Source organism: Crocodylus porosus, unplaced genomic scaffold, assembly GCF_001723895.1.
Source record: "Crocodylus porosus isolate Cpor-Errol unplaced genomic scaffold, CroPor_comp1, whole genome shotgun sequence".
NCBI classification, from domain to species: domain Eukaryota; kingdom Metazoa; phylum Chordata; order Crocodylia; family Crocodylidae; genus Crocodylus; species Crocodylus porosus.
This window is the reverse complement of record NW_017728923.1, coordinates 6,582,171-6,599,314: the sequence shown is the minus strand read 5'-3', so window position 1 is coordinate 6,599,314 and position 17,144 is coordinate 6,582,171. Positions and strand designations below refer to the sequence as shown.

General features: G+C 47.5%; 2 protein-coding genes across 2 annotated transcripts in view; one reads left to right on the top strand and one right to left on the bottom strand.

Moving 5' to 3' along the window:
* CDIP1 (cell death inducing p53 target 1) overlaps positions 1–4,874 on the top strand; it is a 52,470-nt gene extending 47,596 nt beyond the window's left edge. Inside the window, 2 exon segments of the mRNA XM_019540027.1 lie at positions 92–353; positions 1,734–4,874. Of these exon segments, the coding sequence (XP_019395572.1) occupies positions 92–353; positions 1,734–1,845 (374 nt within the window). The 3' untranslated portion in view covers positions 1,846–4,874.
* Positions 4,875–11,799: 6,925 nt separating this feature from the next.
* The window catches only part of HMOX2 (heme oxygenase 2), a 12,004-nt gene continuing 6,659 nt past the window's right edge, over positions 11,800–17,144 (bottom strand). The window contains exons 4-5 of the mRNA XM_019540026.1: positions 14,610–14,730; positions 11,800–12,685 (exon numbers count right to left, since the gene is read on the bottom strand). Coding sequence (XP_019395571.1) covers positions 12,561–12,685; positions 14,610–14,730 — 246 coding nt within the window. The 3' untranslated portion in view covers positions 11,800–12,560. The remainder of the gene's footprint in view (positions 12,686–14,609; positions 14,731–17,144) is intronic.

The following is a 17,144-nucleotide window of genomic DNA, read 5'->3' as shown; positions in this document are numbered from 1 at the left end:
CGCAGCAAGTGCTGTGGTTAGTCACATGCTTTGGAAGTGGTACTCTGTGAATTATGCTAAGGCCTCAGGTGTGTCTGCTTATCATTCACAGGTTATTATCCACCCCCAGGACCTCACCCTTCCATGGGCTATTACCCTGGTCCAGGGCACTACCCCTCTCCTGATGGCCACACCGCGACCGTTATTGTACCATCAGGGGCTGCTACCACCGTCACCGTGTTGCAAGGGGAAATATTTCAAGGTGCCCCTGTGCAGACAGTGTGTCCTCACTGCCAGCAGGCCATTACTACCAAGATCACATATGAAGTAGGGCTCATGAACTTCCTCCTCAGCTTCTTCTGCTGCTTTGTTGGGTACGTGCTATGACTGGGAGAGCTTCATCCTCCCCTAGGACCTTCCAGCTGCAGGTTGTGGATGGATTCAGGAAGGAAAGAATTGGCCTCATTGCTGCACAGTGGTGGATGACCCATGTCTGTGTGAAACTGACCCTCTTCTCCATTACATGGTTACTCTTCCAGAGCTGTTTTGTCCCCTGCTGAATCTAAATGGACCAAGATTTAGCCAGGTTTTTTTGCACTGCTGAAGGAGGGACTAGGCTGGGAGGCAGTGAGCTTGCATGCAGGTCCCAGGCTATTGCTTGTGTGTGTGTTCCTCTTCTAAGCTGCTCTGGGATTTAGACTCTTGTAGAGGACCCTTTGGCAGTTATTTCCTTTTAGCTGAGGCTGAGGCAGGTTGGAGATGGGCTCTGTTGGGGATGCCCTTGCTACCTGCTGTAGGGTTTGTAGGAAGCTGCCCAAGTGTGTATTGAGAGACCTTCCGTCATGAACAGCTTCCTCTGTAGAGAGCCTGTGAGCAGTTTGATGCATGGAATCCAGTGGCAGTATGTGCCTCCTTTTGGTGGGCTCTATGCTGTGAAGCAGTGATTGTGCTTGACCCTGGAGCTGCAGGCTCTTTGTGGGTTCCTCTTCAACACGGAGGGATTTTTAAATTTAATTCAATACCACCTTTTCCCTAACACAAGTCTTAAAAGCCCTGGCGCTTCCCAGCCTGCCAGAGGGGCTGTGCATGTATTTGGCCCAAAGGAGTGTTTGCAAGGAAAATCCTCCCAGAGTGCAGATATGTCTGTTTAGCAGCATGAGGAGCCAGCCCAAGACTCCTACCAGGCAGCACCATCCCTCAGCATTGTCACAGCAGCTCCTAGGTTTGATGTGTGTGGCTTTGGTGTGTATGTTGCAAACAGTTCCCTGCCTGCTGCCAGACTTCCTGGGTGACGCTGGCTACAGCCAGGCAGAGTACATTGTGTACCTCCCTTGTGTAAGCATGTCAGCCAAGGAAGAGTCATCCCCCTGTAACCCAGCTAATGGAGGGTGCTGGTCTCATTTCTAGTAACTGCTTCAGAGTGTTTCTTTTGAGCTGCTTGTTCTCAGTGCCTAGGCCCTAGAATGACCTTCCTTGGGTTGCATGGAGTTGAGTTGAAGTGAAGACACATTAGCAACATGCTTCAGATCTCCTTCCTATGCTGAAGGGGTTAAGCCCCTCTTTTTCCTCTGAAGTGTCCCCCAGTTTCCTATATAATATGCTACCAGGATTCCTCCACCAGGTGTGATGCTGTCCTGTGTCTGAGAACTGTGTGTCCAGGAGGCTGTGGCCTTAAGGGCATAGTCCTGGCTGTCAGGCTGTCCGCTATGTCCTGGCTCCAAATCACATGGCTGTGCTTTCTCCTTCTGTTCCAGATGTGACGCGGGCTGCTGCTTTCTCCCGTGTCTGATAGATGACTTCAAGGACGTGACGCACACCTGCCCCAACTGTAAAGCCTACATCTACACATACAAGCGCATGTGCTAACAGTGCCCCAGGCAGCCAGCAATATTGTCACCTCCTCTGTGCTGCCGTACTGACCTATGCGTGCAGAATGCTCTATGCTTTCCGCTTTTGGTGGTGTGTGTTTAGTTTTCCTTCATTTGAAAGAGCTTTAAATGCCTTTAGAGCTCTGGTGCTCTCACTGACCATAGGAGCTGCAAGCCCCTGAGAGCTCATATGCTGGTATGAGTGCACAGAGTAGCTAGGCTAGGCTGCACCACAGAGCGCTATGGCACATGCCTTGCTGTTCCCAGCTGTCTCTCGTTCTCACCCTTGTGGCTATTATACAGCAAGTTGTAAGTAGGATTGTGAATGAAAGGCATTGTACAGAAGACTTTCCTTCCCTTGTATATGCACCCTCCTGGTAGCCACACTTAGTGGTCTGCTCCTACCTCATCCCTTGGGACCGTCCAGGAAAGTCACTGTTGGTAGCCTCTGTTAAAGGAGACCATTATTGTACAAGGCAGGTATCATTTAACTGGCAGCATGTGCAGCTGCCATTCTAAAAGACTCTTGCCCAGTCTTTGTCCTTCTGCCACATGCAGATATCTCCTGTATTTCCTAGCATCTGTGAATGTGCTGTGGGGTGTGCCCTCCTCCCTGAGGGGCTGGGATTGTCTTTATATGCTCTGTTCTTGGTCTCTGAAAGCAGAGATGTAATTTGTTAAGAGTTACAGTTTTATGCTTTTGAGACCATATGTGAAAGGCAAGGACACCTTTGTGTCTGTCTATACGTTCATCTCTGGGTGGGGTCAATTCTCCCACAGGCAGCATGATGCCTCTGCAGGCAGCTTCTGTTGAATACTTGTGGTCTCCTCCCCTGCCAGGTCTTGCTTGTAGGCTGTTTGTTGGCTGGCTGTGAGACAGGCATGACTTGCTGGAGGCAAAAGTGCTGCCCTCCATGGGCTATGCAGCATGAAAGGGAAGGTTTTATTTTAGAAACAGTGTTTGCTTATTTTCTTTACATCTGCTGCTGAGGAAAGCACATGTGTTTCCTCCTCTAAAGCCTAATCAGCTCTTTCCTTGCCCTGGGAGGATGGGAAAAGCAGCAGGTCCACTTACAGAGGGCAAACAGGCCAGGTCAGAGATGTGAGGCTTATTTCTGGTGAAAAGTTTTTGAGCCCATTGCTGCAATGTCTTCTGAGGTTTCAGTCTTCCTTCCAGGAGTGTATGAAGGGACACATTGGGCTGCCCCCAGCTGGTGGATTACAGTGAGAACTAGCTAACCCTGTATCTGCCATGTTTTGGGCACAGGGAAAGACATAAGCCTTGCTTTGCCCCTTTTTAAGGATCAAACCCTCAGGCACTGTGGCAGAAGTCAGCAGGTCTTGGAACTTCATACCTGCAGGTGTGGGCTGAGGAGATGTCCTTCTACCCCCACAGCACTGCCTAGCTTTGGAAGGGAGCAGTAGCAGCAGGTCTGCTCAAGTCCTGTGTGATCTAGAACATAGGGAGGACCTTTGGCATTGGGTATTGCCAAAGGACAGTGGGGAACCATCATGGGGGGCTCTGTTTTTTCTGGATCTCAGCATTATAAAGCATTTCTTCCCCTTTTCCATCTTGAGTCTAATGGAGAATAAAGGATAAGGTGAGACGTTCAGAGGAGGTGGGTTTTTGCATGATCTCATTACCTTGGTGGTATTTGGTAGGATCAGGCTGTCAAAGACATTAGTGGAGATGTAGCTGTCTGCTGTGAGATTTTCCTTTACCTTTATTCTTCCTCTATAAACTTCTACTTTAAGTTCAGTGATGTAGTCTTCAGCCATTAGCCTTTGCCCCCAAGATCCTTGGGTTCAAATCTGCAGCCAGTCATGACTAGTGGGTGTGATGATCTCACTAGATGTCTTCGTCTTGTCAAATCTGTCCACCAGATTGGCTGTCTTCAGTTAAGAGGACTGTATTACAGGAGTAAGGGATGGGGAGATGTGTGGACTCCTGAAGAGGTCTCACACTCCCATCCCATGACAGAGCTTGAATCTTTATCATGTTCTGCTCCAGCCATTCCCATGGACCCAGAACACACCTATTGAATCTGCACCATGTATTGCAAAGGAATGTATATACCAAGTCCCTGTTTTTCCCCCTACGCATGTGGGTTTGTATCTCTTACCTTGGGTTTTGTGTTCTATTGACATGTAACATGGGGGAATGGGGGTGGCTGCTTGTGAATTGCCTTCAACCCACCATATTTTACCTAGCAACTGATGTGCCCTCACTTGCCACAAGATGGCAGTGTGATGCAGGTAGCATGTAATACCTCAGTGCAGCAAGACAAACTAGTGTTTGTTTTTAATTAATTTAATTTAAGTATACTGTTGTTAAATGGCCATCAAGTTCTAACTATAACTTATGTGACGTGAATTTTCTGCCCTTTGAGCCGAATTGGGTTTGTGGTAAAACTCTCTGGAGATCCACTGTTCATGGCTGCAACATAATGGGAAGCAAATGAGCACTAGTTACTCTTTGCTTGCTGTTCTGTTCTGTGTGTTTAAGTGCTGGCAAGAGGGAATGAAGGTTGAGGGATAAAACTAGCTGGTGCTATTGAGAATGAGGAGCACAAGGTGCTTTAGGGAGTCTTGGCTGACTCCTCCTTTTTCAATAGCTTCTATTTCAGCTGATGAAATCATTCCCTATTAGTGCATGGCATCAAAATACAATGTGAACTTCTGCTCTGTGATCATTTATATCCCACTTGCTAAACTGAGTTGGATGAATGAACGTGGGACTGTAGTCCCCCCCCAGACCAGCTGAGACTTCTGGGTCATGAATTTTGAAACTGGTCACAGCATGACCCTGGCTCTCAACTGTTACAGTTGAAGTCTGATCTGTATAGAGTCAAATATCCATTTGACACCAGTGGGCGATACTTAATTCCTTGTGGATTGATTTTTCCAGATGTTCTTCAGGGCTTTGTATGGTGTCAGGAGTGAATTATTTTGCGCTCAGAAAAGCAAACTGTTAATGCTTTTACATAATGTTTGTATATAAATAAAAGACAGACCCTGATCTCACTGCACTGCTTTCATTATAAGATCTGCGATCTAGATGAGTTGGGGAACGGTGGTGAGATGGCTCTTTTCTGTCTGGGGTAAGGAGTATGCAAAGTTCAGTCAGACAGCACTGGCTTTCTGATAGCTATTCAGTGGTTTTCAGTCCAGCTATTGGAGAATTGTTGGTCATTGCCAACACACTGTGGCTCCTGTTTTGTTGGAAACTAAAGGTTTTTTTGGACTTGCCATGAGGTCTGTGGCACATTGGCAAGGTGGTGATCACATTTTTTTGTGGCTGGGTAAGCTGTCTAACATCTCTGTGGCTCAAGTAAATCTTTGCTTTCTCACTTTACATATACTTTAGGCCCTCCTCACACTAACATTGGAAGAAAAACATGACACTGCAGACTCCAATAATGAAGCAGATTACAAGAATATAGGATCTTGAAAAAGAGGTGGAAGGTATTTCACAAGGCCATCTAGTCCAGCCCTCTGTTCAAGGCAGGATCATCCCTGCTATGTGTCTGTCCAACCTCTTGAAAATTTCCAGATAAAGAGATTCCACAACTTCTCTAGGGAACAAATGGTTGACCACCATCCATAATCAGAAAGTTCCTTCTAATCTCCAACCTAACATTTCCCTGCTGCAGCTTGAGGCCTCTGCTCTTAGTCCTGTCCCATATTCCCATAGAGAGAAACCTATCTTCATCCTCTCTCTCTAATCACCCTCCAGGTATTTGAAGACTGTTATCAAATCTCCCCTCAGTCTTAAGTTCTCCAGACTAAACCCTGGCTGCCCAATAATTTTTGTTGCTACCCACCTTGCTCTTTGCAGTCTTTCCTCATGTTGCTTGAATTCATGCTGCCTGTTTAATAGAACCAGTCCCATTTGCTTTTTTTTGCAACCCCCCAACCCCAAAAAAAAAAAAACACCAAACAAATAAACAAACAAAAACCTGCACAGCTCCTATTCTGCTTATGGTCTACTGTAACCCCTAAGTCCTCTGCAGTACTTCAGCCTAACCAGTCATACCCCAAATTATATTTGTGGATGCAGGTATTTCTTCTCGAGCACAGAACTTTGGACGTGTCCTTGTTGGATTTCATCTGGTGGATTGCAGACCACTTTTCCAGGCTACCCAGTCTAATAAATATTAGTGACTGCTTGGTTATTTCTTCTCATCAATCATGGAAAAGCCTGGGAAGGAGATGAAACTGATCTCCAAAAACAATAAAATTCTAACCATTGCCATCCAGCAAAGTTGAAGTCTGTCCCTTGTGAAATAGAGTGTATTTAAGTAGTTGAAGCAGCCAGAGAATAAGAGAAGTCTAGGCTGTTGGCAGTCTAAGTTTATTTGATCAGTGCTTGCAAGCTCTGTTTGTTTGTGTGTATTTTTAAGAGTTAATGCTGGACTTGCTGCAGTAGTAAATGCAAAGGCATACTATTGGAATAGCTAGTTTGCTTTTGCTAGAATGACAGTGGGAGCAGAGGTGAAATAAATGCAAGGGTTGGCCCTCATCCCTTCCAGATGTGGAGAGGAACCACCTTGTGGACAGTTAACTACATAAAGGACCAGCTCCAGATGTGCTGAATAGAGTGAGCAATCTTGGGGAGAAATTCTGGAAAGAGACATGGCTTATTGGAACCTCACCTGCTTCAACCATATCCCAAAGCTCCAGTCTTATAAAGGAAAAAGGGAAAGCTGGGCAGGAGTCATGATTATGTCGAGTTTGTCTTGAAAAGCCTTGGTTACAAGCAGCTTTCATGGCTTCTTTACATGGGCTCTATATGGTCCAGTCTTCAGACAGGTTAGCGAACAGCATCCCAAAAAGGCAGGACCAGTAAAAATTAATTGCAAGACTGTTCTTCCAAGCTCTGCATCTGAGCAAGCTTCTGAGTAGAAGGAATGATGCCTGCTGACACTGTCTGGAGAACCAGGTACTTTCCATTTTGTTGTCCATGACTGGAATGTCTGCATCAGGCAGCTGGGTCACCTGTGGGAAGAGGAAATGAAGCAAAAAAACCAGGGTCTAATCCACCTGTGGAAACTCCCTGACACCCTTTGCTTTGTCTGGGGCAGGTGCCAAACCCTTTTTCACATCTACTCTGTATGAATTGGCTTCTTTTACAGCTAGGGACATTCAGAAAGCCTGAGCCTGAATTGATTCAATCTTTGCAGGTTAGTCTAACCTGGCTAGGCTAAACTGGTTTGTAACTGTACAGACATCCCCTCTGGACTGAAGCAACACAGGCACATGCCTGCAGTGGCTCAGGCTAGAAGCTGGGGGGCACTAGAGCAGCTCTCCCTTCCCTTCCACATTACTGAGTGGAAGGGGGCATGGCCTGGCCCCAGCAAGATGCTCTTATTAGGGAGGGGCTCCCACCACACCACGTCCACCCCTCGCTGACCAGCAAGGGACCTAATGGGGAGTTGATAACAGAGCACTGAGTTGCACAGAGCTGTTAGGATTTATCAGCCCATCAAACAAAAAGCTTCTCTCACTAGTTCAAACTCTTCTTAAAGAACTTTTTCCAAGGAAGGAACGGAGGAACATTACCAGCTATCTGTTGATTAGTTCCAAAAAGCCCTAAGTGGACACTGTCCTGTCTGCCTTTGTCCTGTCTCCCATAGCATGGGACCATAGCCAGCATGCGATATGCTAGCTAATGCCAAGAGGCATCTGTGTAAGGCAGAGAGTAGGGGAGGATCCCTGTTGAGCAGGGATTGGGGGGAGGGGGTTGAGCAGGAAGAAGCCAGGAAGACCCTGCTTTGCCTGCATGTCTCTACCTCCAGCCAGGGAGCAAAGGGGAGGGGCCAGCCCTGCTGGACTAGAGCAGAGCCCTGCCCAGAGTTGCAAAAGATCTGGGATGCCAGAGAATTCTTATTTAACTTAAACCAGGAAGAGGTCTGGGACAGATATTGCATAAACCAGTTTGAGCCAAATCAGTTAAACCTGGTTGAATGTAGTATCAGACTTATCTCAAACCAGTTTGTCATTTTCAAACTGGTTTATGTGCACTGAACATCTATTCAGTTACAGATTTAAACCAGTTTCTGATCACTTAAACCAGTTTATGTATAATGTCTGTCTCTAGCCTATGTGTGCAGCCTCTCAGGCATCCTGTGAGCCCTCCCCCCCAAATCTGGCTCCTGCCCCAGGCTGCTTCACCATTCATTTTCTCTTTGCCCCTCTTTTAGTTCTTTATAGGGCCTGTGTTCTCCTAGGGTAGGTCCCCATGTGCTGGGGCATGCAGTTTTTGGCACAGAAGGCAGTATGTGATGCCACAAGGCACCACAAACTGCCTTGTGTCAAAAACTGCATGTGGGGAATGTGAAAACCCAATAGCAAAAAGCTTCTGTGAAAATGGGGTGGAGCACCTAGCAGTAGGTACTGGCCCCAACCTCCTACCCTTACCCAGGACAATTTGCTGCATGCCAAAGCATGTGTACAGGGGGATACATTGGATCACAAAGCAGTGACACAAATTTGTGCTGCTGCTATTTGTGCTTCTACAAGCAGGCCCCCCTACATGTGGGGATGGACCCCTAATGTCCTTTTGTACCACAGAGCAGCTGCCACTTTGCCTGGAGGCAGGGCTTCAATCTCAAGGAAAAATGGTTGGCAGAAGCACCCACAGTTATACAGGGCAGTCCTGGAAATAATAGGCATATTTTGCTGACTTCAGCCCTAGTGACAGTGATGGGACATCACTTAGAATCATGATTAAAATCACAGGAGTCAGAAATTGTGTTGGAGCAGGTACTCAAAGGAGCAGGCTAAGTTGGAGGGGGGTGCCTCCAAAGGAAGCTTGAAAGAAGCTGTCCTGGCATCCCAAAGCAAGGTAGAGATTGACATATTGTCCTCTTTATTACTTTGTCCTGGAAAAGTGCCCCTGTTCCATAATGGATGGACCTCTGCCACATCCTTCCCCCCCACCCCGAATATGCCAGGCAGTGCTGCCTGGTACTTTCACACTTCCCTTCTTCCCCCTCAGAGCTGGCACTTGCCTTTCTGGCTCAGACTAGGTGGAAGCACAACCTGGAGTAGCCTGGCTGAGGTCTCACCATCTCATCTGTTCTGACACTACCTCGTGCCACAGCCTTGGAGGTCAGCTGTGTCTGCTGGCGAAAGCCTTTAGTCCTTTCTCCCCAGACAAAGAGACGGCAAAAGCAAAGTGTGAGGCCACTGGTGTAGGGGAAGCAGCAGGGACCAGAGCAGGGCCAGACGGTGCTCTGCAGCAACTTCATCTCTCAACCCCTAAAGACAGACTCTTCGATTAGAGTTGATTAGGGCCTGATATCACTTCCCACTTCTTTTAAAAGGGACATTAAGTTACTGTCTTTTCCAGAGTAGCTATAAGTCCCTATTCTGTTTGACTCACACCCCACATGCTGGCACTGAATCAGTCACAGAGCAGAGTCCTGAAGAGCAAACTCCTTGCTGCAGTTAAGATGCCTTCATGGGGTATATGCGACGTGTGGGATGAAAGCCTGGCAGCCTTCAGCACTGCCCCTGCCCAGGGCATGGCCAACACACTTCACTACTCATACATCCTGGGTTACAACATGCTTCCACCTCAGTACAGGAGCACGCAAGAGCAAGGCCATGCCCAGTAAGGAATGCACCAGGGGAGCAGAACTGAAATGAAAAGACCCACTGCCTTCTGCAGCAACATCAAATGTCACAGTTCTGCACATTCCCAAGGAGATCAATGTCAGCAGAGGGGCTGTCAGCAGTCCACACTGTTTAGTGTCACAGCACACTACCCACAAGAGCTGGGTGTGCAGTTGCTACAGGGTTAATGACTTGGGCTCAGTCCCGCTGCATCACATCCACACCAATCAGGGTATCTGGACTAGAGGCAAAAGGAAAAAAAAAGGAGCACCACCACCTGGAGTTCACCTGCACGGAGCCCCAGCAATTGGTGCTCCTCTCCCACAGCAAAGACAGGTCTTGGCCACATGCATGTGCTTTTCTCTTGTAAATCAAGGAAAAAGGCAACACTGGTTGCATAGACAAACCTGTCTTCTGCAGTTGGATGGCATTTCTAGGGAACCTTTGACTGACGGCTTCTTAGTGGCTGCACAAGCCAAGCTTGGCATGCTGGGTTTTGCAATGCCAGTCAGCAGTTTCCCAGCAAAGCAGGGAAAACATTACTGCAGCGTTTCCCAACTAGCGTGCCACAGCACACTGGCGTGGCCTTCAGACATCAAGAGATGTGCCATGAAATTTTGAAAATGACTTGCGTGTCTGTCCGCAACGCTGGGGGGGTGGCAGGGAGGAAGCATGGCTCCAGCCAGTGCCATGTGCCACCTCCCTGCCCTGTGGAGCAGCGGCAGTGCAGGGTGGTAGCTATATTATCTGTTGAGGGGGAGGGGCTGGTGTGCCACAATTTTTTTTTTTATGTAAGTATGCTGTGGGATGGAAAAGTTTGGGAAATGCTGCATTACTGCACTGGGGGCTTGTTGTGCTTTGGCCAGTGAGCTGGTAATATCTTGCTATCTGCTTGGAGGAGAGCTCCTGTTAAACTTCACAACAGCTTACATCCAGTCCAGAAAGAGCCTGCAAGAGGAAAGGCCAGATGCTTTGCCTCTGAGAAGCTGTCAGCAACAGACCTGTTCTCCAGAACGGGAAAAATTTTATGCACTTTGCAGGGGCAAGTTAAGCGAGGAAGAACACAGCTTCTCTCTCAATCCAGGGGGAGCTTCTCCTTCCCTGGAAACAGACCGAGCCCATCTCTGTGAAGGGTCTCCCCCTCCCAGTGCTGACCTGCCTGCTTTGGATACCACACTTCTCCACAAGATCTGTTCAAACTCTGCCAGACTAGTACTGGGCAAAGGTACAACCAAGCAGCTATTTCCAGACTGTTCAAGAGCACAAACTCTTGCAGCAAGACCCAGGGACTAACCAAGAGGAAGTGCCCGTGAAGGCTACTGAGTCTCTATACTGGGAATTACTGCTATTCTCTGCAGCAAGGGGAAGGCCATTTCCCCCATTCACTTAATTCAGTGGATAGAGCCTTCCAGAGGCAAAAGCCAGCATGGACAAGTCACTACATTATGGTATCTCCTAAATTAATTCTCTGTGGAAGCTGGCTTTCACAGTCCTCTTCCTTGGATCGAGAGTATTTAACAATTACCTCCGGTCCTTGCAGTGGAAGGAATGACAGCGCCCTGCCTTACTTGCGGCATGTTAGGGTGTTTGGGATGTTTTGAGCTCTGTGCCTGACAATTGTATGAGAAAACTGTTTGCAGTTTTTAAGAACTGGTTAGACCAACACTTGGCTGTGACAGTTTAGTCAGGGATAATCCTATCTCAAGTAGGGGGCTAAACTAGATGACCTCCTGAGAGCCCTTCCTATGACTATGAATTCATATCTCAAGTTAGAATCTGGCTCTTTGGTCATTCATTACAAGAAATATTTAACAGGGAAGACTGGTCCTTTTATCCTAAAGCAGCCCAGCCATTGCCACACAGCTGGACTGGTACCTCCATCTTGTCCCCCTACACCTGTATGGCCAAAACAAGACCAGGCTGTTCCCATGACCCTAGGCCCAATCCAGCCCATGGGGTAAAAAGCTTGGGTACCACTGTCGCAAAATTACTGGGATAAGAATCCTGCAGGCTCGTGGCAAAGTTGAGCAAGCCTGCCTGGGTAGGAATTCTAATGAATGGGGAAGAAAAAAACCAAAAAACCCTCCATTAATTCATATTTTTGGCACCCTTCCAAGTGCACATTCAGAATAGGCTGAAGGGAGTGGTTGGGAGGGCTGTGACTTAATGCTACACTCGGTCACCAGGCCTATGTCAAACCTCCTAAGCAAATCCATTCTTGCCCAGCACATGCTCACAGCCACAATGGAGGGTAGGCAATGACGGGCTGAGTGAAGTTCTCAGGAACCAACCTTTCTTACTGCACAAACAGAACTTGCACTTTAAGAGTTCCAAGTATAAACTTTATTGTGTCAAAGGTTTTAGCATCACATAAGTTACATGAAAAGTAAACAACGTGATTCATTTAATATATACAAGAGCATCTCCCCCATCCCATGAGGAACCCTCTATTCAGCAATTGTTATGTACCCAGGCAAAAAGGCCCCTATTTTAAATAAGTGATTTCTGGTCCCCATTGCCACAGTAAAGACGAGGGGTATCTCTGTAGTAGTTTCATTTTTCTATCATGACTTCCTTGGGGAGGACAAAGCACAAATTCCCCATTCAAGCCAGTTCTAAAAGGATCCTCCCAATGTCACAGGCCAAGCGCCTCATCAGTATGCATTGAGCCATGCTCCACTGGATGCAGCAAGAAATCAAACTTGGAACTCCACCCCCACCCACTCCATCACCAGGCTCAAGACATGGAAAGCTAATTGTTTATAAACTTTTGACAGCATCGGGATAGAAGCACACCCAGGCTATAAACCTGCATCAGGTCAACAAAGATTTTGGCTCCAAGATGCTTAACTAGAAATGCCGTGCTACATTCTTAGCTCAGAATCCCAAGTATTATATGAATTATTAGGTATGTACCACTCTGTTCGCATTACTATTTACATGCAGATAGTAATAGGCGTTCACTGAAGATTCTGGTTTATTATTTTCTTACTTAAATCCTGCATTAAAAACTCCACCAATAGGAGGAGAGCAGTCCCAAAAAAGTGTGCGCACATCTTCTGCCAATGGATGATGCCATGTAATGTAACTCCGTCACATCACATACCAGGCTGCAACTCCTGCTGCCATGGCGATGCAAGCTGCAAGAATGAACTGCATGGTAGGCTGCTTCAGCATGGCCATGGCAATATGATACGGGCAGCTGGCATCCCCCTTGCCTGGTAGAAAGGACAGAAAGCAGTTAGCTGATTATGGTAATTTTATGTATCTGCATTATTAGCATGTGTGGTGTAGTCCACTTCTATAAACACACCAGATAAGTATATCACATAACTGCATAACAGTACCAATCTCGATTTCATAGATTTCATAGACATTAGGGCTGGAAGGGACCTCGGGAGATCATCGATTTGTTCCTTACTGTCTACATCAGGAATGCTCAACCCCTGGCTCATGGACCAGATTCAGCCTGCAGCACAGTATCATCCAGCCTATGGGACTCCTCATGGATCTGGAAATTTGGTACAGGGGAGCGATGGAACAGCATCTCTGCTGCCAAATTTCCAGACCGATGGAGAGTGCTGGACCCTGTACACTGCACTGAGCACTTGATTCCAGCGCACAGGGCCAGTGGAGGTGGTGCTGGGCCTTGGCATATGAGAAGCAGGAGGGGGTGGTGCTAGATTCCTACTGTCCAATCCTGGTGGATGGAGACAGAAGGAGATGGTGCCAATCCCCAGGGCCTGATCCAGCCTGTAGACAAGCCCTGTGCCACACACTGCCTATGAAGCCAAAAGGTTGAACACCACTGGGTTATATATTAATTCAGCTTATACACCTATCAATTAAGGGCATAACTCCCAGCCCCACTGTCTTCATTTTAACTGAAGTACAATTAGGCCACTGGGAGATGTTACACTTAAGATGCAGCTGACCTGTGAATTGCACCATAATAGTAATCTGCTCACACATGCAGGCAGTTAATGGTGTGACAAAACAAGAAACTGCCCACAAAAACATTCAATAAAATCCATAATATTTTTGCAACTGGTTTCCATTGCACCTAAAACTGAACGTTAGGTCAGGGTAGCCCTGCAATCTGATGCCAACTGCATGGCAGAGCTTGGCTGACAGCTCCCCATGTTGGCAGACTGACAGCCATATGTTATCCTGCTGCTTTTATGGTGCTGAGTCAAGGGGAGCTCGTCAGCAGGTCTGGAGTGTCAGATAGCAGGGAGCTGCAGGGTTCCCAGCAACCTGATAGGTTGAAGGCCTTGTCCTGGAGCTACAAAACAAGACAACTGACACATCCTGGCTTTGGGGACCTGGGATCTAGAAATTCCCTGATCTCAGGGTCCTGTGCAACGACACCTTTAAAAACCACAGGTGCAGCAGAGCTGCATACAGTTTTCTGAAATACCCAGATACCCCAGAATCAACGAGTCTCTCCTAGATCCCAGGACCTTGCCACACCAAGTTCTTTAAAAAGGAAAAAAGAAAAAAAATCACATGTGCAGCTGAGCTGCACAGAAGATTTTTGGATATCTTGGTGCACAGGGCTCTAGGACCAGCCCCAGTGTGGTCCTAGGGCTGGGTTCCACAGTCGCAGATACCAACCGCCAGTGCAGGGAGACCCCAGGACCTCAATCCCAAGCACTCCCTATGCTTGACAAGCGCTAATGGTGCAATTTGGTTCTGAACCTCAATCTCAACAAATCTGGCCTCGTGCACGGCCATACATGGCAGAAGGCACAATTCTGGTATCAGGGATAAGATCCCATTGTACCATTACATGAAATGTGCTGGGACCTTACCTGTGCTAGAAGTAAGAAATGGAAAGTATGGGTGCCTTGAAATACACAAGAGCCAGTTTCATGGTTGCTATTCCACTCTTTTAAAGCTTTTCAGTGCATCTCAAAGTCGGCTACTCAAAGCCTTGAAAATGAAGGGAGTTGGTCAACTTTGTGGCTGTTAATACAACTTTGACAGCACTATAAGCTTTACTCAGTATGTATGAAGACTTGTCAGTGCTATATACCTAGTGAACATGGCTTATGTTACATTCATGTAAGTGCACAGACTTTTTTAATCCTGGGCTTTCTGTTTAGACAGGGTATCCTGTGTAACCAAAACACAACCCACCTAGTTTTGTAGCATAGTAGGGGCATTTGTGCAGGTTTCCTTTCCCATCATGTACAGGGAGGCCTCCATCTTGGGCTTCTTCTGTTAGCAGTGCACCAATCTTGTCCAATTCATCAAACACCTGCAGGGGAAAAATTAAGCCCCAACATGAGCTCCCAAAAATTACTCAAATGAGGGGCTGCTCCAGAGGAGGATGAGGATCTTGCACATAGCGGATCTCGGTTTCCAGGTAAAGGGGCTCAGATCACAAAGTAAAAAGCTATAGGCTACCATTTTCACAAGTGACTAAACTGGATGCCCACTTCACTAAGCACTCACTGTCTTATAAGTTGCACCCTTAAGATGACAACCAAAAAAAAATCACTAAGTCACTTCTGAGCATTTTGCCTGGTGCTTTGCTAGCCATCTGCTTTGTCAATTTAACTGGGCCCTGTCCACTGTGCATCCAGCAACAGATTCTTCAGCTGAGATTCATTGTGCTCAAGACTATCAAACCACAGTGTACACTTGCTCGTCTTCTATAAGGTGGGTTAGCCCAGCAAGGCTAATCATATAATCTAATCGCTTTTCCTCCTGAAATCAGTGGCCCCAGCAGCACAGCTGGCAAACAGGCCTGCTGCCAGCCAATGGCCATTTTCAAATCAGAGCAAAAAGTCCAACTGCAGCACCAGAATTTACTTTTAGCTCAATAGTGAGTGAACTGCCGGATCCAAGGTACAACGTCAGGCACTTTGATGCTGTCTGGCATTTGACATTCCTTTGATGCTCCATTGAAATGGCACTATAACTGCTCATTAAGCAGATTAGCTGTCAGCATGGGCAGACCCGCCCCAACTAACAGCACCTACAACTGTTGCCTACATGCCACTGAGATTCATGCAGACTGATAGGCAGGTCTGGCCACTTCCTACAAAGCTGCAGGGAGCAGTGACCTTAGAATTTCACAGGCTGTTCTTTACCAGGTTTCTAGACCTCTTTCACTGAAACCAGATCCTACACTTAATTCCCTAGAGGGTGGGAAAAAATCCTGTTTAATCTCTTCCCCTGTCTTTCCAAAGCCACGTAAGTGCTGAAGGTTATTCCCCTCTTTTTGGTGCAACAAGTAGAATCATTCACACAAGGACACATCTCCATGGCTGATTCTATAGAGCTGTGTATGGACCTAGACCCTTATTCCTTGATAAGCTTAGAACAAACTCTAAAGCCTACTGAATAATAGCCAGGTTTAGAAGTCCCTAAAAAGAAAAGCACCAATTGTCCTCTAGTGCAGCAGTTCTCAACCTTTTTCCTACCAGAACCTATTTGCAAAGATCAATGGCCTGTCCTGACCCACATCCCCCTGGCCCTGCCAGTGCCCAACCCCCAGTCTCCTGCCCCCCACCCAGGCCACATTGACATCCCTTACTCCTGGCCTGCAGCTCCCTGCTCCTCCCAGAAGAGTCCCCAGCTGCCCCTGTCATGTCCTGCTCAGGCCAGAGCATGGTGGCTGCAGTGGAGTGAGTCCAGTCTCAGCATGGGCTGGAAGAAGAGGCCTGTGGAACCCTCCCCTGCCCTGGCCTGGGGCTGCCCCGCTGCACCAGGCAGCCTGGTCATGGCCCATCCCACCCCCTGAGCAGCATCTCCCAGCCACCTCACCTCCACAAACATGGGTACCAGCCCTGGTGCTGCCAAGCCAGCCATGCAGCTCTCCCCTGCCTCCTACCCCCACTGGAAGGGGCAGGCACCATCCTGCCACCCCTCTGCCCTACCACAGCTCTTGACCCTTTGAAATATTCTTGTGACCCACATTTAGGTTGTGGCCCATGGGTTGAGAAATGCTGCTCAAGTACATCACACCGTGGCTGAAGATATTACCATTTTTACTTCCCTATTGTTTTTAAAATGATGTGTCTATTTTGTTTATTCCCAGGGAGGGTGAGCATCAGCTGGAAGGAGAGGGGAGAAAGGGTGCTCTTTTTACAGTTTCTTCAGAGCTTGCTGGACCATGGGAATGTAACTGCCTCTTTGCAAACTCTTTCCTGCCTGATGCAAGTCCAGTCCTGTGTGTTGTTTCTGTTTTGAGGTTTCACTGAAGGTGAAATGCCTGCACAGCACCAAGTATGTTTTGGGAGTTACAATCATAGGACTAAAAGGTCAGAGCCCCAGGTAAGATACTGCAGGGCTGAGATTCTCTCCCATACAGCTGCAAATACTGCTTTCAGAATTCCCAGGCTCCTTTGCATAATTTAGAGAAGGAATCGGGCACATCCTAGTAGCCAAGTCAAAATGGCCTTGAGTATTAAGTTACATGGAGCTCTGCTGCTCTGGATGGAAAAGTTGTTCCTAAACTGCTCTCTGCCAGACATGTCTAATGGGCCCTACAGGCCCATTAGCCTGACTTCTATCCTGGGGAAGATATTAGAAAAGTTTATTAAGGAGGCCATCCTTGAGGGACTGGCCCAGTCTAACATCCTAAGGGATAGCCAGCACGGGTTTGTTGCGGGTAGGTCTTGTTTGACCAATCTCATTTCCTTCTATGACCAGGTGACCTATCAC